At 33.2% G+C, this 24,047-nt stretch overlaps 1 protein-coding gene across 4 annotated transcripts in view; it reads right to left on the minus strand.

The window, feature by feature from the left end:
• Positions 1 to 24,047, minus strand: part of LOC143225217 (irregular chiasm C-roughest protein-like) — an 83,310-nt gene that overhangs the window by 28,252 nt on the left and 31,011 nt on the right. For all 4 annotated transcript variants that reach the window (XR_013013691.1, XM_076454241.1, XM_076454240.1 and 1 more), the window contains exons 2-3: positions 14,889 to 15,200; positions 3,041 to 3,376 (exon numbers count right to left, since the gene is read on the minus strand). Coding sequence is in view for 3 of the 4 variants with exons in the window: in XM_076454241.1 (XP_076310356.1) it covers positions 3,041 to 3,376; positions 14,889 to 15,200 (648 nt within the window). In the remaining variant the exon portion in view is untranslated. The remainder of the gene's footprint in view (positions 1 to 3,040; positions 3,377 to 14,888; positions 15,201 to 24,047) is intronic.

Raw genomic sequence — 24,047 nt, forward strand, 5'->3', positions numbered from 1 at the left:
CAATCATTGATTTAATTATTTTCTCATACTGAAAATTGTGAATATTATCAAAACAAATGTGAGGACCAGTCTATAAATGGATTTTCCACATGTCACTAAATTAGACACAGTTACTTATCACAATGTTCATGGTTTAACGATACACACACAAGAATTCAAAGTTCTAATCATTACAACATAAAAAACATTTTACCAATGCCATAGACCGACTGTGAAAGTAAAAACCACATATAAAAATAACGTGATTAAATTGAAAAATCAGAGAGGCTCAAATTTAAAAAAATAGGGGGACTCGGATAATATGAGAAAAAATAAATAAAATCTGAAATATAAAACTTGACATTACCAGAGGGCATTCAAGAAACATGTTAAAACAGAAAAAAATCACAAAATAACACTAAGATGAATTTATCTTTAGATTTCTTTTCAGTCTGTGAGGTAAACTCATGCAAATGCTCTTTCTTCCTTTTTATCTTTTATGAAGAAAATGTATATTCAACTGAATATACATAAGGTATAATAAGGTATATACTGAATAAGGCTTGAAAACTTTTTACAGATTATCACTATCACACTAGTAAACTTACAGAAACAAGTGAACCATCAGGAATCTCGTAGAAAGTTGTACTCAATTTGTCTGCGATTACTTTTATGCACTATATTATCAATGAATTCGTAAATATTCCATTATTAAGTGGAATCGTTTATGACATTAGTAAATCAAGATTTTACTTGCTACCGAAATTTGTACTGCATGCAATAAAATTAAAACATTTTAGTGTGTTTAGAATATTTTAAAGCGTTTACCATAAATTCTTTATTTTTATCATTTTTTGTTCTTTAATTACCCTCAAATAATCCTAAGTCGTTGTTGTTCTTGTTTTGAATTAAGCACAAAGCTACACAATAGGCTATCTGTGCTCTGCCCACCACGGGTATCGAAACTCGGTTTTTAGCGTTGTAAGTCCGTGGACATACCGCTGGGCCAATGGGGGGCAATCCTAAATCTAAAAATATTTTTGAAAACTTCAGAGAGACATTGAAGCAAAACTATTCTGTATTATATTGGTTTGTTTGGAATTTCGCGCTAGCCGTCCCTAATTTAGCAGCGTAAAACTAGGAAACAGCTAGTCACCACCGCCCACACCAACTCTTGGGCTACTTTTTTTACCAACAAACAGTGGGATTAACTGTCACATTATATTACTCCCACAGCTGAAAGGATGAGTATGTTTGGTGTGATGGAGATTTGAACCCGCGAGCCTCAGATTACGAGTCGAGCGCCCTTACCACCTGGCCATGGCGGGGCCCTGTTTTTGAAGACAAATCTCAACAGAAGACACATCTCAAAGATATTCAGAATATTGAAGCTTTCATTAAGAAAATTTTGTTCACACAAGTCGGATTTATTATACCTTATATTTGTATTCGGCTTAATAACTTCCATGAACAAATTTACAATTTTTAGCCTTTATTTACCAGTTCAGTGAAATCGCAAATATCATTATTTGTCTTAGCTACAATTTACAAATACTTCCTTTTCCGGGTTTCTCATTAAACAACGTATTAAGAACGTATATTAATTCTGGTATATTATTTTACATAAATAATCTCCTGCAACATATTGGCTAATACAAAGACAGCTATAGTAGTTCGTTGGTTTATTCATCACAAAGAACTTTTTCAAAGGTGTGTCATCATATTATAATATAATTCTTGTTTGTATGATACTGGAAAATATTTTTTATTACACGATATGCAACCCCCAACTTCGCGAAATTTTTATCCTGTGTGCACATAAAATTACAAAAAGAGGTCACGATTTTCCCGTTTCGCCTCCATTTCCCTTCACGAAGAACTTTTTGTTTTCCATTCTCATGGTGCAGATATGACGTCATGAATACCTCTCACGGAAATCTAAGGCCTGGCATGGCCAGGTGGTTAAAGCACTTGACTCGTAATCTGAGGGTCGCGGGCTCGAATCCCTGTCACACCAAACATGCTCCCCCTTTCAGCCGTGGGAGCATTATAATGTGCGGTGAATTCCACTATTCGTTGATAAAAGAGTAGCACAAGAGCTGGTGGTGGGTAGTGATAACTAGCTAGCTGCCTTCCCTCTAGTTTTGTACTGCTAATTTAAGGATGGCTAGTGTAGATAGCCCTCATGTAGCTTTGCGCGAAATTCAAAACAAACTAAACCGCAGATGTAATGTACTGGCGTACTATATATATGAATATAATTGCACTTATGTTGCACGTCCATGTAAATACTTCACTAGGTGTGGATATAGGAGTGTTTTCTGCAGTTGTTTTTATTAACCACTACTTTGCCCCTGTTGATGGATCTTCACCAAATTTGGCATGAAGGTTTGTTTGGTCCATGATGAGATGCATGCAAACTAACGATTTCACATTTTATCTCTTGATGTTTTATGGACGTTTGGGTTGCTGTTTGTTTGTTTTAATTATATATAAAAGAAACAACTTTATGTCCTAAGATAACCTTTCATTAATCATGTATTTACTTAACTTCCGTCCAGGGCATAGGTACCTCAGCTAACACTTTTAATAGCACACATTAAGCTAAGTCAAAGCAGTAATATCCTTTGTTTAATTTTCCCACTTTCTAAACATAACTAATACTGTCGAGTAAATATTTAGACTGATATTTTAATTCAATACAGCGACTTTAATCCAACTTCTGACCAGCAAGCTTAATAGCCCAATAAGTAGTGAAGCTGTTCAAGCAGCAAGAGTTGATCTGACTTAACGTAAATTATCCTTGAAGCAGAATATTTTATGCTGTGTAATATATGGCGTACATGAAGATATTACTTTAAAGGTTGTTCGAGTACATTACATAAGACTAATTACAGAATCAATGATTCACAATATTATATTCTTTCTAATTCACGTATTTGAGGTTTACCACAAATACTTTTACAACTTATTTTAACTGTTAGGACTACTTACTTTATTCGTACACAGAAATAAAGTTAGATTCTCATATTAACAATACATGACAGAAAATAGTACTTACATAAAACGTCCAGGGAGGCACTGACGGTGACGGCTTGAGGCCACAACTCGTGGTGGACGTAACAGACGAGGTCCTTTTTATGAAATGTTCTTGTCACATTAAATGTCACCACACTCCAGCTAACGTACGTATTCTTTTCAGGGAGGAATTCAACAAGAAGTTCACTATTGGAAGAAATGTTTTTTGTGTCTAAAGACCAGTGGATTTGCTCCACTGGAGGTACAGCATGACGAGCCACGCACTTTACAGATAAAAGGGTCAGTTCTTTAACCGATATTGTTGCTTGAGAAGGTAGTTTCTTTTCTTCGATTTCAAGAAATGGATCATCTGGTGGGTCTGAAAATCAAAAATTTATTTTTTCTTTTATAATTCTTAATAAAACCAAGAGAAAAAGAGAACTTGTATCTGCCTTTTTTTTTCCGTTATTACAATACTGTGTTTATTTCCCAATCTGCTGCTTTATGTCAGCAACACATTTCAATTAAATAAAAGACAAAACAGAACAATGTATTAATAATAAATTTAAGCATATACGTAGGAACCTATTTGGACTTTTATGCATATCTGTATTTGGAATTATAAATTTACCAAACAAGCCCTCAGCCCTACCACATACACTTATAATTATTGTTCAACTAATATTTTATTGCCCGTTACATCTATGCATGTTAGCTTTCTCTGTATATATATATATATATATATCATTACAATATACAAACTTGTGAAATAACAAGACGATATATAGATACGTTTGCCGTCTATTCCTATTTATTTGAGTCTAAAATATGCTCATTTGTGATGTCTTTAGCTGTCATTGAATTTTTTGTTTTTTCAGTCCAAATTTGCTTTCTGCCTCTCGCAATGCATAAAGTAAATGATAGCCTGCAGTTTGTTTCACTGAGAAAAATATATATAATTTCAAACAAGAAACGCAAAGATGGTTAAAATTGGGAAGTAAGTGATCAGAGAAAATCATTTGATTTATAATACTTTATTGTAAACGTTTCGAGTAAACGTTACATATATATAACTTACTGTTTGTAAAGGAAGATGAGTAAGTTGTACCAGTGAAGAAACATACAGTATTTGTTTTGTTTTAAATTAAGCACAAAGCTACACAATGGGCTATCTGTGCTCTACCCACCACGGGTATCGAAACCCGGTATTTAGTGTGTAAGTCCGCAGACATACCACTGGGGGACCCATACAGTATTAAAACTAGACCAAACCTTTATTTTGAATCACTTTCATGTGACATTATTGTTTTAGAATTCGTGAGCCATTGAAAAGACATACTGTGTCAAATATAAAATGTTTGAGTATTGTTTCGTAAACATCACATCTTAGGTAATTATGTTTGCATATGTAATATTTTTATGTCAGTCAGGAAGGAAGGTCCTGCATGAATAATTTGTAAAATAAAGTGGATATTAGTTACCAGTAATTGTGCGTTACTTAAAAATCTATAACTTTAAAAGAGTTTTAGAGATACTACTAAAAATAAGTTATCGAACAATGAAATGCGTGTTTTAAAGTAAAATAACTCATAAACAGCCACATGTTCACAACACAGAACTTATCAATCCTTCCAAGCTTCACGAATCGATCGACAGTTGGACAAGTAATCTACCACGGCATACTGTGATGAGACAAAGCTAAAGTAGCGTTATCAAATAAAGCTGAGTAGGCAATAATAGCTAAAGATTTTTTTTACACGATAAAGCAGAACGCTTGGTTGGAATATAAAAAAGTCTGATATGCGTTCAAAATACAATATCGATCATAAATCACAGTCTGAGGTACCAAAACACAAGTTTTCAAGACATGTCCCGATAGAGAAGTACTTTTTAGTTTATATGTTATATTTATAAATACCATTACATTATTATGTATAATAAGTTCATTGTGGAGCCTTTTAAATCATACAATTAATGAAATTAATTTTATTACTATACCGATCAAGCATGGATACTACCATTTATTTTACAAACAATTGCGTGGTATTTTCTCTCATTTTATAGTTTGCCCTTCAGTAGTACAGCGGTATGTTTGCGAATTCACATTGATAAAATCCTCGTTTCAATACCCGTGGTAGGCAGAACACAAATAGCCCATTGTGTAGCTTTGCAGTTTAGTCTCAAAATGTATGGCTTTACTTTTAATTAGTTCTATCAAATGTTCAGTTCCATTACAACCGGAATTCTGAACTGACTATTTCGTGAAGTTCATTTCCTTAAAAGGAGTACAGCGGTAAGTCTACAGATTTACAACGCTAAAATTAGGGGTTCGATTCCCCTCGGTGGGTTCAGCAGGTCGTCAGATGTGGTTTTGGTATAAGAAAACACACACACACACACACTCCTCAAAATTTCCCTTCTCTTAAGAATATCTTAAGACAATCCATTCCATAGGCCAACCATCATGCTATAAAAATAAAATTCTGTAAGCTGAATATGGCTTTTTCTTTACCTGAATCTTTATTTCTGTCACCTGGTTCTATAATTCTGGCTGTTAAGTGTGAAAAATGTTGATTTATCACCATTATTAATTATTTTTACAATCTTAAACATCTGAGTCAGACCCCCTCCAACCCTTCCTTTTTCACGAGGAAATAATTTTAAGGATCTTAATCTCTCCTTGTATGTCAACTACTCCATCCCAGGTACCATTTTAGTAACTCTCCTCTGAACCCTTTCCAAAAAAGCCAATGTCTTTCCTAAGATAAGGAGCCAAAGACTGAACACAATATTCTGAATGTGTCCTAACTAGTAATTTATACAATTAAATTATAACCTCTGTAGACTTGTATTCAATATTTCTGTAGATACAATCTAAAATCCCACTTCCGCTACCACTAGCAACAGCATAATGCTTAGATGGTTTGAGAGACTGATCAACAGTTACACTAAGATCTCTTTCCTTTGAAACACTGTTGAGGTTATTTCCATTCAAATTATACCTATAATTCAAATTATGATATGCATTATCTTACATTTATCATAATTAAAATCAATCTGTTATTTATTTTCTCAACTTAATAAATGATCTAAATTCTTTTGTAAAGCAGCAGCATCTTCTTCACAGCCAGTAACATCCAAGACTTTGATATTGTCAACAAATTTAAATAACTTATTGACCATTCCTTCATCTATATCATTATTGTAAATCAAAAGGAGCAATGGTTCTAAGACAGAGACCTGGGGTACACCATTTATAACATTAATCTAGTTTGGCTGATCTTAATTTATAACAACTCTCTGCTTTCTTCCATCAAGCCACTCTTTTGTCCAATTAGTTAACTTATCTTCCACACTATATGTGGTACCCCGTGAAATGTTTTCTGAAAATCAAGATACACTTAATCCACCCCTTCACCAGGGTCTATATATGCAGTAACATTATCAAAGCATGTCAAAATATTTGTAAGGCAAGATTTTCCCTTAAACTTTGTTAAATGACTTTGCATAGTATCTTTATCAGACTTTCCAAAACTCTTTCCCCAACTCATATGAGATTAATAGATCTATTATTACTGGGACAACTTCTATTAGCGCCCTTGCATATAGAAGTGACATTAGCTAATTTCCAATCTGTTGCTACTTGTTCACTATTCAAAGACTTACCAAGTTAACAATGCAAAGCAATTTCTATACTAAAAGTATAACAGTGAAAAATAAATGCAATGTTTGTTAAACAACATAATAGTAATATGATTGTTTAAAGCTTTCCGCAGTCTTTCTAGAAATTTGTTACGGCCAACGGAAATCATTTAAGCAGCTCCAATAGTGTACTTTATATGAGCCAGACATCTAAGATACATTGCTAGAGCTCATATTATGAATAGAGTCGAGCAATAGCGCATTACCAGTAACATAGCCCAAAACTAATGTTTATAAAGAAGGAAAATAAACGAATTCTAGAATTGTACAATATAAAATTAAAATATTGATACACTAATTAATAGTCGCCACAGAAGCCAGCCCGGAAGTTCGACGTGAGTCCGAAAAATCATTCCGAAAAGGTTTGGGTTGTTTTTATTAGGCAAAAACAGAAACATTTGGCACTATTTTCAAGGTCTAGCTCGCTGGATCAGAACCACAACCAAACCCAAGACTATGAAAGCCAATGTAGTGAAGTTAACATGGACGAGTAGCTGAAAGTAATAAATAAAATTAAAGTAAAGGTGCTAAAGTTCAAGAAGGTTCAATAATAATAGAAAAGGAAGCTACAACAATGTTAAATATGTCAATAAAAGCAATTAGCAAAATATAATGTAATTCAACTACCAATGTCAATCATACTATTCAGTTAATCTAATTAATTGAAACACATTTAACATAACACAAGCCATACAGCTAGTAGTAACTATTAGTAGTAACCAGTTAAACTAACAAAAATAAAAAATAATGGTGATCAGTTCATTATAGCGGTTTGATGTTGCTTTAACAATTTCTAAAAAACTTAAGTGTAGACTTGAAAGTTTTGACAAGGTTGTGAAATCCTGTAAGCATATTAAACTCATTATTATGAGCAAGAATATTGAATTTCTTAAAAATTTAATGACATTTATACTCAAAATTCATCAGAAGAAGCTGCAGTTGTGAAAAATGCAAATGAGTTTACGAGCACATAATACATACCACAAGTAGAATTTATTCTACTTCATATAATAAGTTGTGAATAGTTAACATTGCAATACAACTTAATTGGAATATTTGTATTTGGAAATGGAAAGTTTATAAACTGAAAAGTGTGGGTTTTATAAAAAACTTTTAGCACCAATATTTGATTAAGGTACCAAAATCTAACTCTAAGTAATGTGCTTTGCTTTCAGTGAAAGAGCTATTCTGTTTGGGTTATGGCAAATAAATTTGTTCAGCTGTTGTCAAGAAAACATTGATAATTAAATACAAGAATATTGCACTATATCTACAAGTGTAACCAGTGTACAAAGCTTTATCATAGACTTTCTTGCTAAGAACTCTTATATATATGCAAATTCACATTTGAACAAATATAAATCTGCAACTCCTGGGCTGAAGTCACTTTCCGTAGTAGCCAAATTTCAAAAATGCGTTGAAAGGTAATAAAGAGAAAGTTTAAAGCTGCAGCCATACCTCGTTTTGTTGAATATTACTGTTTTAAGTGTCTCTTCAAACGAAGAACACAGTATTCTACAAGCATAAGGACTTACAACCAAGACAAACAGTTTGTCAACGAGGGTACAGAGTTTCTGAGAGGGATAAAATAATTTTGTTTACAATAATAGGCAGTAACAAGTTGAAAAGAGGATAATCCAAACAGGATAAGCTAAAATTCGTAAGTTAGTGAAGTTTCATCAGTTTAATTGTCTTTGTTCTTGAGTTTACTTTCCACTTTATTTCTTTTATATTACATCTTTTCCATTTCTTCAAACCCAAAGTCAGGGACCTCTGTGATCCATTTCCTGACGTTCCTCCAGTTATTGCTTTATGACTCTTAAAAAAAGTTATCAGTGCACCTGAGAGTTATGATATTGTTTCAAATGAAGATATTGTGACACTGGTATAAACCAGGTTGTTGTAATATTAGCACAAACCAAGATGTTGTAATAATGCCACAAACCAAGTGCTGTGGTACTGCTAAAAGCTAAAGTGGTGTGAAAATACTATAAACCAGCATGTTATGATACTGCTAAAAGCTAGAATGTGGTGATAAACTACAAACCAGCATGTAATGATACTGCTAAAAGCTAGAATGTTGTGATAAACTACAAACCAGCATGTAATGATACTGCTAAAAGCTAGAATGTTGTGATAAACTACAAACTAGCATGTAATGATACTGCTAAAAGATAGAATGTTGTGATAAACTACAAACCAGCATGTTATGATACTGCTAAAAGCTAGAATGTTGTGATAAACTACAAACCACCATGTAATGATACTGCTAAAAGATAGAATGTTGTGATAAACTACAAACCAGCATGTTATGATACTGCAAAAAGCTAGAATGTTGTGATAAACTACAAACCAGCATGTAATGATACTGCTAAAAGTTAGAGTGTTGTGATAAACTACAAACCAGCATGTTATGATACTGCTACAAGCTAGAATGTTGTAATAAACTACAAACCAGCATGTTATGATACTGCTAAAAGCTAGAATGTTGTGATAAACTACAAACCACCATGTAATGATACTGCTAAAAGATAGAATGTTGTGATAAACTACAAACCAGCATGTTATGATACTGCAAAAAGCTAGAATGTTGTGATAAACTACAAACCACCATGTAATGATACTGCTAAAAGTTAGAGTGTTGTGATAAACTACAAACCAGCATATTTTGATACTGCTAAAAGCTAGAATGTTGTGATAAACTACAAACCAGCATGTAATGATACTGCTAAAAGCTAGAGTGTTGTTATAAACTACAAGCCAGCATGTTATAATACTGCTAAAAGCTAGAATGTTGTGATAAACTACAAACCAGCATGTTATGATACTGCTACAAGCTAGAATGTTGTGATAAACTACAAACCAGCATGTTATGATACTGCTAAAAGCTAGAATTTTGTGATAAACTACAAACCAGCATGCTATGATACTGCTAAAAGCTAGAGTGTTGTGATAAACTACAAACCAGCATGTTATGATACTGCTAAAAGCTAGAGTGTTGTGATAAACTACAAACCAGCATGTTATGATACTGATAAAAGTTAGTGTTGTGATAAACTACAAACCAGCATGTTATGATACTGCTAAAAGTTAGAATGTTGTGATAAACTACAAACCAGCATGTTATGATACTGCTAAAAGCTAGAATGTTGTGATAAACTACAAACCAGCATGTTATGATACTGCTAAAAGCTAGAATGTTGTGATAAACTACAAACCAGCATGTTATGATACTGCTAAAAGCTAGAATGTTGTGATAAACTACAAACCAGCATGTAATGATACTGCTAAAAGCTATAATGTTGTGAATAACTACAAACCAGCATGGAATGATACTGCTAAACAATAGAATATTGTGATAAACTACAAACCAGCATGTTATGATACTGCTAAAAGCTAGAGTGTTGTTATAAACTACAAGCCAGCATGTTATAATACTACTAAAACCTAGAATGTTGTGATAAACTACAAACCAGCATGTTATGATACTGCTAAAAGCTAGAATGTTTTGATAAACTACAAACCAGCATGTTATGATACTGCTACAAGCTAGAATGTTGTGATCAACTACAAACCAGCATGTTATGATACTGCTAAAAGCTAGAATGTTGTGATAAACTACAAACCAGCATGTAATGATACTGCTAAAAGCTAGTGTTGTTATAAACTACAAGCCAGCATGTTATAATACTGCTAAAACCTAGAATGTTGTGATAAACTACAAACCAGCATGTTATGATACTGCTACAAGCTAGAATGTTGTGATAAACTACAAACCAGCATGTAATGATACTGCTAAAAGCTAGAGTGTTGTTATAAACTACAAGCCAGCATTTTATAATACTGCTAAAAGCTAGAATGTTGTGATAAACTACAAAGCAGCATGTTATGATACTGCTAAAAGCTAGAGTGTTGTTATAAACTACAAGCCAGCATTTTATAATACTGCTAAAAGCTAGAATGTTGTGATAAACTACAAAGCAGCATGTTATGATACTGCTACAAGCTAGAATGTTGTGATAAACTACAAACCAGCATGTTATGATACTGCTAAAAGTTAGAGTGTTGTGATAAACTACAAACCAGCATGCTATGCTATGATACTGCTAAAAGCTAGAGTGTTGTGATAAACTACAAATCAGCATGTTATGATACTGCTACAAACTAAAATGATTTGATAATTTTCCTTTTTCAAATTATCTTACAGTCCTCCAACAAATAAAAGAAATACTGTGTTTTGTTTCTTTACCTTCTCACGGTCACTTCTCTATACGAAAACTCTCTTACAGCTTTTGATATTTTACATAGTTTAGTCACCATGTTCACCTTCAATATGACGACTTTGGCTACAACTTCTCCATATAGACCACTTTCTTGAAACCATTTTGTTACAGAGACAAAGAATTCATGTATTTCTGCATTTATTTCTGATGATGCTTTCAACAACTGTTGTTTGTTTTTTCTTATACGTTCTTTCCTTTTATAAGGCTTTAAACTCACAGTTCCTGATACAAGAAAAACGACGATATTGTTTGCACGACACGTTTCAAACCAACTACATTGTGGTTCAATATACTGAATACTTTTTATTTTTAATAATCTGTAGATTTTCAATTATTTTCTTATTTTTCCCATTATTCGGCTAACATTACATGTCATTATACGTGCAACTCAATTACAAAGAAACTGTTAGCAAGTTTACAAAATAAGTCCATAGTTATGAAAACATGTACTAATGAATCAAGCTCATTCAATGCACCTTTAATAATGGTGAGTAGTGTATATTCTTGTTATGACAGTATTTATTTAACTTCAAAACAATACCTGGAAATAATAAAACACAAATACTGCAAATAAGACAGTTTTTTTTTGCCAATACTGGTTTACCATATAGTATAAACTGTAGGTGAAGAAAGGGGCTTAATTATTAGATGATAATTATAATTACATTAATTACATTCGGTTGAAATTTCTATTGTATAGGGAAAGAACTTGATGAAAACTACGTACAAAGATAAACGAATTGTGATCATGTTTAGGGTGTGTTTTTTATAATAACTTTTTCTGTACTATGTAGTCGTTTACTAACCATATTAATAGAATACTTAAAATAAGCTTGGCTAACACTTTGATTTCTCCCGGACAAAGCCATCTTCTTTTCATGAATACTTTCGATAATGTCACAAGATATTAATACAAAGCTAACGTTAAAGGTAGATAATAACGTGATGAACCATCTATCAAACAATACTTTCACGTAATTTTACCAAAACTATTATTTTTATCCTAATCTAAGGCTGGTATTAAAGATAAGTTAGTAATGTATTGAACTACCTTGTCACATCATGTAGTACTTTTGATCTTATTTTAAAGCTGATATTGAAGTTAAGTTAATAATGTTTTGTACCACCTTTTTACACCACTTAGCACTTTTCCTGCTAATCTAAAACTGAAGTTAAAGAAATATTAAAAGCGTGTTAAAACAACAATTTTAAAATATATTATTTAATATTTTAAGAAACTTCAACTTATATCCGTAGATAGATAAAAAAAAATAGATAGATAACATTATATAGAGCAGTGAAAGTATCATAGCGAAATGCAGTTTTATTTAACCACATTCTGAAATACTAGCTATTTGTTTAAACCTAATATAAGGAAATACTATAATCATTAATACTATAATCATGTTGCACTTTTCGAAATCAACCCAAAGAACTTTAAACATGGTCACTAATATCTGAGGTGGCCTGTAATAAGGGATTGATACGTGTGTGTAAGCTATAATTTTTGTGTCTGCCTTATCATTATTGCATTATCATTTTCTTAATTGTGTCTCCAATATTAATCTTTGTACAGAATATGTTATCGTTTTTCATTCGTTTTCTGAATTATTTTTTTAAGTTTTCGTCATGTTGTAACTTTCAAAATATTTGTACTTCACTAGCTGTACACTATAATTAACTTATTTAATTGTTAACCAGTTGAACCAAATGTGAAGAGTAAAAGCATGATTATGGACATACACGTCAGTCTACATAAAGAAACGTTGTTGACCAGTTGAATCAGATGTGAAGAGTAAAAGTATGATTATGAATATACACACCAGCCCACATAAAGAAACGTTGTTAACCAGTTGAACCACATGGGAAGAGTAAAAATATGATTATGGACATACACATTAGTCCACATAAACAAACGTTGTTAACCTATAGAAACAGATGTAAAGAGTAAAAGTATGGTTATAAACATATACATCAATCCACATAAACTTGTTTGAAATTCTATCGTTCCATAATTTGATAGTAAAATAAACTTTGAACTGTCCACCCTTCTATGTAATCTGACAGCTGATACTTTTAAATGTTACAGTATTGTATGTCGTAGTATATTTAATTATGTTACGCTTCCAATAGTGCTCTTGTGTAATTTTAGACACTATATTAATCAATAAAACATGAAATGGCCAAATGTTGTGTGTGACTGAATAAAACACGCCTAAATCATAAATAGTTTATATAAATTATTTCTATGTCATTTATACTCTAAATCAGTATTTTTCAAAAGGTGAGTCACGAACCTCTGAGATGGTCACGAGCAAGTTTTCAGAAGGTCACGAATGGTTTTCACTGAGTCAACAGTTGTCTTTTCTCTTTTTTGTGTGTGTGTTCTTGAGGTATCTGTGAGAGGTCAACATATGACGAACTATTTTTCAATCTTGTAAAGATAATGGGGGGGGGGAAGTCGCGACAACCAAAGCCGGGACGCGAGGGTCGTCTGGCAAATCCGTCTGAGAAACTAGCCTAAATATTCATTCAAAATTTGAACGTAAACTTTGTTTTTGACCTGAAAACAGGTGTGTTTGAGAAGGATAATAGTTGTACTTACCACACGTAACAAATCAGTCGTTATTGTTATTTCATTATACACTTGTGAAACAACTAAGAATTATTAAAACAGTTAGGAAAACTTAATTAGCAAAAGTGTCTAAATGTATATTACGTTCAGACATACCAGTGAAACCTTCAAAATAACACTGAAAAGCTGAATTAAGTTTAAGCGATTGTTATTATTATTCAAATTCATTTCTAAAACAATCTGGAATGTATCTCTCATGTACAGAAATATTACAATCATGTCTGAATGTCAAAACGCTTTCACTATAAAAACCTGATATGTAAGTGTGATAGAGTCAAGAACATGTTTGTTTGTTTGAAGATAAGATCAAAGCTACGCTGTGTGTTGTCTATGCTCTGCCAGCCACGGTTTCTACGTTGCAAGTCCGTAAACATACCGCTTTGCCACTGGGGGACTGAAGATATTAGCCATGTCAGTATGATATAGCTTTAAGAGTGAAACAGATTCAACAGTGAAATATGTGGTTAAATGCAGTTTTAAAAAGTGACATATGTCGTTATGATAAAGTTTCAACAATAAAACACATGAGCGTTTTACAGTTCAACAATGAAATATTATAAAAATATACTATAAAAGTCAAGAATAATTTCGTTAGCCTCCCAACTCCAACAAAAACGCTTGCCTTAACAATGTGGAACAACCAGGTAGTTACTTCTCAACGAAACGTAAATGGAAATCATAGTTAATTATATTAATTCTTATTCTGATGAGAAACGAGTTACATTTGCAAAGTGCTTAGTTTAGTATTCTATATATGATAAGTATACGATTCATTTTCTAGAGTGAAATATTATTTTTAAAAACAAATATTTATTAAAACGTTTGAAAAGCATTATTTTGTAGAGAAAATTAGTGAAATCGTGAGTTATTTTCAAAATTAAAATTATACGTAAAATAATGTAAATATATAGTTTCAAGGGTAACTTCTGTTAATAGCATAAAAGTACAAGAGTGGCATCAAATCAGAATATATCATTATTCACCTTTAGTAGGGTATTTCCGGTCAATTAAAGATATATTTTCAATAGATCTTTAAAAGAGTATTAGAAATGAAATACATTAAAATATGAAAAATAGCAATTGTAATTTCAGTGCCTTCATATTAGTTATTGATACTCGTATGTTGTTTAAGAAACAACTGTTTAAAGCTTTTTCACCTGAGGTATTTCTGTAAATATTATAACATGCACACTCTACGTTCTGTGTTAAAAATATCCCCATAACACGAAGTAAAAATTACAGTTACTATCTTAATGATGCTATTCACTTACTCATGACCAAAAGTTTCAGAACTTTAGTTGTCCTTATCATAACTCCATCACTGCCCACTTCTCTGCATTCCCATAATCCATTATCTTCTGCTGTGGTGTCACTTATCGTCAATGATACTTCATTATCTGTTGTGATGTTCCAATATTTTTTGTTTATGGCACTGTTATTTAGTACTAAAGGCTTTCCATTTCGTATCCACTGTATTGAACCACCAGGTGTCTCAAGTAAACATGGCACGTTGAGAGAATCTCCTACTTGAACTGCTTTTTCGATAAGCTTTGTCATATCTATTACACTGGGAAAAATCGTACCTGCAATTTATAAAATCGTAAAATATTATATTGATGTTATATCATTCAGTTTACACATTTAACATGATAACTCGTTCGTTATCCTGTCTTACATTAAAGAAAAAGAACAGAGATAAAAGTGTCTCTCAATTTTCTTATTCTTTCACTCCAAACATAACACATTTTGTGACACACAACTTAATCGCATGTCTTATTTGATACTGTTATCTGAAAACCTATCATTATTACATATAACCTTCAATTTTGATCTTCTGACCCTATCAAAATCACATTTTATATGATATAAACTACGCAGAAAATGCGTGTGGAATTCTGAATTATAATTTTATGATTATTACAAACTTTAGAGAAGTATTATAAACATTTTAATTCTTGAAAACTGTATCGTTAAAACTATTTTAACATGATAAAACCTTCAAAGAGTAAAAAAAGCAGAACCTAAAATACATGTTACCAGTGAAAGCTTCAAAAGAATATTGAAAAGCTGAATTAAGTTTAAGAGATTGTTATTATTATTCAAATTCATTTCTAAAACAATCTGGAATTTATCTCTCATGTACAGAAATATTATCATCATATCTGAACTGTCAAAACGGCTTTACTATAAAAACGTGATATGAAAGTGTCATAGAGTCAAGAATATGTTTGTTTGTTTGAAGCTTAGCACAAAGCTACACAATAGACTATGTGTGTTCTACCCACCACAGGTATCAAAATTCGGTTTCTAGCGTTGTAAGCTAGAAACTCACAGAAATATCACTGTGTCACTGCGGGACTCAAGAATATCAATTATGTCAGTATAATACAGCTTTAAGTGTTACAGATATATGATGCTGTATATAGCACTAATATTTAAGTACCTTTGTGTCAATTATTAATAATGTTATATTTGTTTAAGAAACAATTGTCTATACCTGAGGTATTTCTGAAAATATGATAACATGCACATTCTACGTTCTGGATTGAAAATATCATTAAAGTAGTAAGAAGAAACTTTAGAGCTGCTATCAGACTTAATTTTTGTAAAGATTTCTCTTTCTTGACATGAACGTTCTTAGCTCTTGTGTATCATTCCACTATACTGTGTTCTTGTACTATCTGTATTAGGTAGTACAAAAGACACTGATTTTTGAATACAGTTTGTTTGTTTGTTTTTAATTTCGCGCAAAGCCACTCGAGGGCTATCTGCGTTAGCCGTCCATAATTTAGCAGTGTAAGACTAGAAGGAAGACAGCAAGTCATCACCACCCACCGCCAACTCTTGAGCTACTCTTTTACCAACGAATATTGGGATTGACTGTCACATTATAACGCCCCCACGACTGAAAGGGCGAACATGTTTGGTGCGACGTGGATTCGAACCCGCGACCCTCAACTTACGAGTCGAACGCCTTAATCCACCTGGCTATGTCGAGCCACTTTTTGTTTATAGAAGAAGACACTTATTAAACAAAATATTTGTGCATTTACAATGAGTAAGTCAATGCACAAATACCAAAATTTAAAAGAAACCTATTGAAACAGACAATATGACGTTTATGTAAAATGGCATATTTTTCATCTAGAAATCATTAATTTCTAACTTAATCACAGCTTGAACATTGTTTTAGCCTAAAGATAAGTGTTTTACAGTTATATTATGTACAAGCTTGGATTCGTGTGTCGTCCACCGTTTTGAAATTATATTTTCTACAAAGTTTTCATTTCTACGTCAAAATATTTTCAAACTTAAACAAATCATTGATTTCAGAAGTTCTTGAGTCAAAAGTTGCAGAAAAGAAAACTAAAATTTTCGCCATTCACTTTAAAACTCTCTGCTTCAGTGATATATTTAAGTAATAATATATAATATGGAAGGCATATATACATATATTTCGCAGGAATACACTTAATCTACAATCAATATCTTAATGTTATTCTTTATCTGTTGTTGTAGACTCGCTGATATTGTTCAAATGATTCTTATTTTAAAGATGTGTCAGGCTCTTCAGGCAGGCGGTTTGGGATGGTTTGAATTTCGCGCAAAGCTACACGAGTGCTGTCTACAGTAGCCGTCCCTAACTTAGCAGTGTGACACTAAAGGGAAAGCAGCTAGTCATCACCACCCACAGCCAACTCTTGGGCTACTTTTTTACCAACGAATAGTGGGATTCACCGTCACATTATAACGCCCTCACGGCTGAAAGGGCAAGCACTTTTGGTGTGACGGAGATTCGAACCGGCGACCCTTGGATTACGAGTCGAGTGCTTTAACCACCTGGCCATGCCGGGCCCCAGGCAGGCGGTAACACTGCCTATGTAGGAATGGCTCGAATTGTTCATCAAAATGTTATTTTAAGTATCTCTCCAATAGGTCGTCAGAACTTTAAAATACTATATAGTGTTTTCTTTTATAACAATATCTATATAATAACCAAGTCACAAATTCTAGGAATGTCTGTAAATATCACAGCAAAAACTTTGAATTTCTTGTTCTTCTTTCTTTCGTTTTTTTGATTACATGATAACTCAAAAACCAAAACATGGTTTCAACCAATTTCACTAAGATGGCATAGTTTCAAATAAAGTATCTGCTTTTGTAAGTGTTATTAATGGGTAGTAATTTAGAAGAAAAAAAATCGTAATTCTGGTGTAGACGATGTTATCATTACCCCTTGAAGTTAGTTTTCGTACATAAATTTGAAGTTTCTTTATGATGCTTAGGTACAGAGTGAAACAGAAATTACCAGTCAGTAATAGATAAACAAGAAATACTACAGTTGAAACCTCATTGTATTTAGAACTTGTTTACATTTCAACCTTTCTATGTCTATGGAAACACTATATTAAAAGGAGAAAAATCAAGCAAATAAGTGAAGACAAACTTTTCAGAAAACGAAGTAAATGTATGGATGATTAATATCAGACCTTCGAAAACAATTCAGACAAGATAATAAGGATAGCAGAAATGAACATACAGCAACACATATAACTAAACTATGTAACACAAATTTTATTCCCGGATAGTATGTGTTAATTCTTAATTGCTTATGTTGTAAAAGTACAGAAAATGGTCATTATTCCCTTCAAACTGTGCTTTTGTGACCTGGATAATGAAATTTAGAAATTAACCTATTTTCTATGTAAAAAACGGGCAAATTTGTACATTTTCATTTACATAAGGTCGGAATAAAACAACATATGAATCAAAATTTGCATGTATTTATACTAAAGTTATACAAAAATGTTTAGAAGTGAGTAATTTTTCGAGATTTGCGACTGCAATGTAAATCACTTTCACGTATCAGCCCCCGAATATAGTCTCCCGTAATGTTTATGTTATATGCTCCTTGTGGCGTTCATAGTCTAGTATATCTTGGTGGAAGCGCTCGCCTTGCTTCTCTGAGTATGCTTCAATGTTCTCCTTGAACGTATTAAGATGAGAGTCGAGGATATAGACTTTCAAGGACATCCTGCAGCCCCTTTTGCTGTAGTTCTTCACCAGAGCCTCAACCAGTTCCACATAATTTTCGGCCTTGTGATTGCCTATTAAGCCCCGAACCACTGTGACAAAGCTGCTCCAAGCTGTTTTTCTCTTCCTACTGAGCTTCTTGGGGAATTCTGTGCACTACAGGATCTTCTTTATTTGTGGTCCAACGAAGACACCAGTTTTGATCTTTGCCTCAGACTGCATAGGGAAGAAGTCTCGAAGGTACTTTAAGGTTGCAGACTCCTTATGAAGAGCTGTGACAAATTGTTTCATAAGACCTAATTTTATGTTCAATGGTAGGAACAACACTTTCTGGAGGTACACTAGTGGCTCACACTTGACATTGTGCCTCCCCACAGAAAACTCGGTCTGCTGTGACCAGTACTTCCATGTTGTAGTGCGCTGCGGTGTCCCTACTATCCCAAAAGCAAAGATTACAGGGAAACTTGGTAAAGCCTCCTTGGAGACCCATCAAAATGCCACCATTTTGAAGTTTCCGATAACTTCCCGGCCATACTCATCATACTTCAAAGCTTCTAGCAAAGTCTTGACGCTGTTGTATTTCTCTTTAAGGTGCACCGAAGCTTCACAAATGTCGGTGACGCTTCCTCTGACTTGCAACTTGCACACTTTCATCTAACAAATCCCACTCTTTGAGTCTAGATCTCAAAAGCTCGGCATTCGACTTTGTTAGACCAAGATCTCTAATCAAGTCATTGAGGTCTCTATGGTTGGGGTAGTATGGATTTCTCTCACCAGCTGCCCCTCTGAAATTGTAATCTGCATCTTTAACGTCTACCTCCTTTTCGAATTTGCTGCTCTCTTCTGAGAATGGCTGCTTTCCCTCTGGCGGAATGAGTACAGGGAGCTCAGGGCAATGTGGTACTGGAGCGATGGATGATGGAAGATATATAATGGCAGATGCATTCTTGCCAGCTCGACGTTAGGAAGGGTCCACCATGCAGAAGTAGCAATTGCTTGAGTGATCAGTGGGTTCACACAAAATTTTTGGAATTGCAAACTTCATGGCTCTCTTTTCCCTTTTTTACCATCCTGCAGAAGAGCAAAATAAAATTGTTATGATGAAGAATAAATTTATTTCATTCACAGCTAATGTGTAAGAGTTCATGCAAAATATTTTATATGTGATATTTTTTTATACTATTGGAAATTAAATAATAAATTAAGAAATTTAAATTTTAAAAGGTCTAAGATTTGTATAATATAAAATCTTACTATTCAAGCAAGCAGAAATTCTCCATCTTACCTTCTAGAGTTTTTTTTGCAGTGCTCGCAGGTAAAATAAGGTTCCCAGGGTTTGTCTTGATCCCTGACAGGCATGCTGAAATATACCTTGTAGGCTTCACACATTTTAGCAGATGCTGTCACAGAGTTCTTTTTCTCTCTTGTCTTGATAAACTAGCCACATACATAGCAGAATGCGTCTGGAGAATGCTTGCAGCTTCTTGATGCCATCTCTGACAAAATGAGATATGTCTATGTGTTCACTTAGGCAGGTAGAACTAAACTGAAGTGGTGAGTCCCTGTCTATATATTACTGTGAAAAGTTCTAGAAAATTCTAAAATGTTCTTAAAAATTATCGTAAGTTCTACAACATTCTAAAAAATTATTGTAAGTTCTACAACATTCTAGAAAGTTCTTGAAAATTCTTGTAAGTACGAGAAAATTATTTATCAGCTAATCAGCACTGATTTCATTACCCATATCACAAAAGCAAAGTTTGAAAGAAAAAAATAAGTCTTTTTCCATTTATTTTAGACATAAGAAATTGGAAAATAACACTTTCTGCCCAGGAACAAAAAAGTAAAAATTTTGTTACATGGTGTTATTCAATACAACTATTTAACTTATTTTCTTTTCATCTGTTCACATTCTACTATACTGTGTGTCTACGCTGTTATGTACGGATGATAAACATGCCATCCCTACTATCTATTTGCATTATTTTTGAAAGATTGATATTAGCCATCTCTACATTTACTTCCTTTTTAAAAAGTTTTTCTTTACTTGTACATATAATGACGGTGAACGTCTCTATGTATGATCTCGCTATTGTGAATCATCCATTAACTAACTACAAAATTACTAAACAGTAAGCGTTCCTATGGTTGAGTGTTGACTACAGAAAACTCACATTATTTAGACTTGCCGCATAAACTGTATCTACAAGTACTGTAATACTGCTTGACCTCAAGAGTAACTATATAAGTCTTGCCACATAAACTGTATCTACAAGTACTGTAATACTGCTTGACCTCAAGAGTAACTATATAAGTCTTGCCACATAAACTGTATCTACAAGTACTGTAATACTGCTTGACTTCAAAAGTGACTGCATAAGTCTTGCCACATAAACTGTACCTACAAGTACTGTAATTCTGCTTGACTTCAATAGTGACTATAAATCTTGCCACATACGTCTAATACGTGAACTATAATCTTTTAATTATTAAAGATGAAGTTCCGACTCCGAATAATGAAATGTAACTCTAACAAGTATTATATTATGCGATCAAGGTATCAGATTTCTGTTATTCTTACATAATTGCTGGAAAATGGCGGTCAGTTTTAGTTTAACCTGTTCTTGTTTGGTTGTGATTTGTAAATAAACGTATCTTTGTTCTTATTCGCCTTGAATGTGTATTAGTGTTGAAAATGATTATTTTAAAAGAACATCACAGAGACAAACAGAAACACGAATAATATATAACAGCACAGAGACAAACAGAAACACGAATAATAGACAAAAAGACGAGTTAATTGGAAAACTTCGTCACATCTAAAAACTCTTTCAAACATATTAAACCATGCTGAGCTTTCTAGAATTTGAAATAAAACAATTATGTTTAACTACTACGTATACTATAACATAGCCTATACTTGACAAATATACTTCGACGTAGTTTTCCAGTGAGTCAACAGATTCTATTGAGGTCATGTACATCAACAAAATGATCTCCTGCAGGGATTATCATAAAATCGATTCTGGTAGGGCAATCCCTGTAATGGTCTTCACACGTTAAATTAATCTTTTTTTGGTGCTGCAGAAAGACAGTTTCTGTTACTCGAGTTGTACAAGAAACATTCGTTTCAAGCCCCGCAGAAGTTAACATTCTCCACCATCTACTCTCGTGTGATCGAACAGTAAAGTTTGACAGTAACTCTTATAGCACACCTAAAGTAAAGTGCATGTTTTTGTAAACCATTATTCCTCCAATTGTCAGTCCAGACACCCTAACTGCTGGATTACGCAAGGACTTTCAGAATGAATAAAGGTTTGGACTAGATCAAACTAACATGTTTATATGTACATTTATTTTTACCAGATGCCTCAGATAGCATTACCACGCCGATACCGAACGTCGTGTAGATAAGAGTAAAACAAACAATAATTTATGTCGTGTATATCATACATTTACTGACGATGACTGAATTTCAATAAGGATAAGAAACAAATTAGTATTAAATTTTCATCATAACGTTTTTTCTAAGTACGGAGCTATGACAGTAAATACATAAAGGTTTCATTAGCATCCCTTTTTATTAACAAAACACTATAATTTAGATTTTACTTCGCAAGAATTTGGAAATGTTTCTGATCCGACTTAAAGATGTAATATTTCAAGACGAAAAAGCAGCTTTTTTATGGTTAAAAATTTGCAGCTTAATGAAGTCTGGTAATTGTTTGTTTAGTTTTGAATTTCGCGCAAAGCGACTCGAGGGCTATCTGCGCTAGCCGTCCCTAATTTAGCAGTGTAAGACTAGAGGGAAGGCAGCTAGTCATCACCACCCACCGCCAACTCTTTGGCTATTCTTTTACCAACGAATAGTGGGATTAATCGTGACATAATAACGCCTTCACGGCTGAAAAGGCGAGCATGCTTGGTGCGACGGGAATTCGAAACTGCGACTCTCAGATTATTGAGTCGAGTGCCTTAACCATCTGGCCACGCCGGGCCTGGTTAAAATGACATCCTAACTAAAACTAATAAAAATTTAATAATTCTTATACTAAAAAAATAACTTAGGATTCCAAAAATTGTTTAATTTTGAAGTCTACGTTCAAGAGAGGTCCAGTTCAATCTTCACTTTGATCAACGTGTGTTATTGGATTATGCCTACTCATCAACACTAACCCTGAACACAAGTTAACCAAAGAAAAATAAGCTGGATGCATATCATAGTGAAAAGTATTAAACATATTGTTGGTGTGAATGCAGAGTGTAGATTGAACTGGACCACACTTAAACTTACACTTCGAGATTTAAAAAAGTTTGGAATGCTACGTTTATTTATTATATCTGCTTTTGTGCGTCTATATAATATAAAGTACTGAATAGTGGCCAATCACATTCTTCACTTCACCTATTAAGGTTGTAGATTTTGTTCATAGTGACTATGAAGCACATCCACACGACATGTTTCAATTGTTATACTGTTGCAAGACACCCTATTTACACCTCGTTAATTCGCTGCCCATATCCTCCTTAATAAAATACACCATTGCCCCTCCTAAATTCGTGCATACTGGCAACATTTGCAAACCGCTTAAAAAAAAAAAAACTTTATGTGACAGTTTTGGTATCACGTAACAATACTTTCATTATTTGATTATCTTTTGATTATCTATTTGATAACTTAGAAACAGTCAGTATGTCTAAATTCTATTCACCACTTTATAATTCTTTGAAATGTCAGATATTCCTGTAAAGTTTTGACAAGAATGCCAAATACTCAAAGTCTTTTCAGTTATTTTTTAAAACATTATCTACAATTACGCCAAAAAAAGAATGTTTCGAGTACAAAATAGACATGAAATTCACGTTCATGTTTACCTAGGCAATGTTTTCAGCCATAAAGTTCATAAAGGACAAATAATAACTACATATGCAAAATATGTTATTTTACATTGAACATCAAACTGGACTTATCGTGTGGCAAAAACGATTCCTCGTCATCAGATCAACGTGGTCCCTACAAATTCTCAGTCGTTATTTCAAAAATCACACGTTTTGAAAGGCTCTATTTGTTGTTAAACACAAAGATACACAGTGGGCTATATGAGCTGTGCCCATCACAGGATCGAAACCCGGTTTTTGAGTTATACGCCTTCAAATTTGTCAATAACCATTGAGAATCGTTTTCTTTTAATGTAATTACTTCGTGAGTAGTTTCGAATACGTTTTATCAAAGGAAACTCAAAGAATATTTAATTACTTTGTTATAATAATAAATCATTATTAACAGCGTCTCTTAAGGCGGGTTTGAAATTGTACATTAAATACTAACGGTTCAACTCATTCATCTATGTACTTCAGGCAGGTTCAGAGCAGTGACAGTTTTGCTTTAGGATCAC

The sequence above is a fragment of the Tachypleus tridentatus genome, chromosome 9 (genome assembly GCF_004210375.1).
Source record: "Tachypleus tridentatus isolate NWPU-2018 chromosome 9, ASM421037v1, whole genome shotgun sequence".
NCBI lineage: Eukaryota > Metazoa > Arthropoda > Merostomata > Xiphosura > Limulidae > Tachypleus > Tachypleus tridentatus.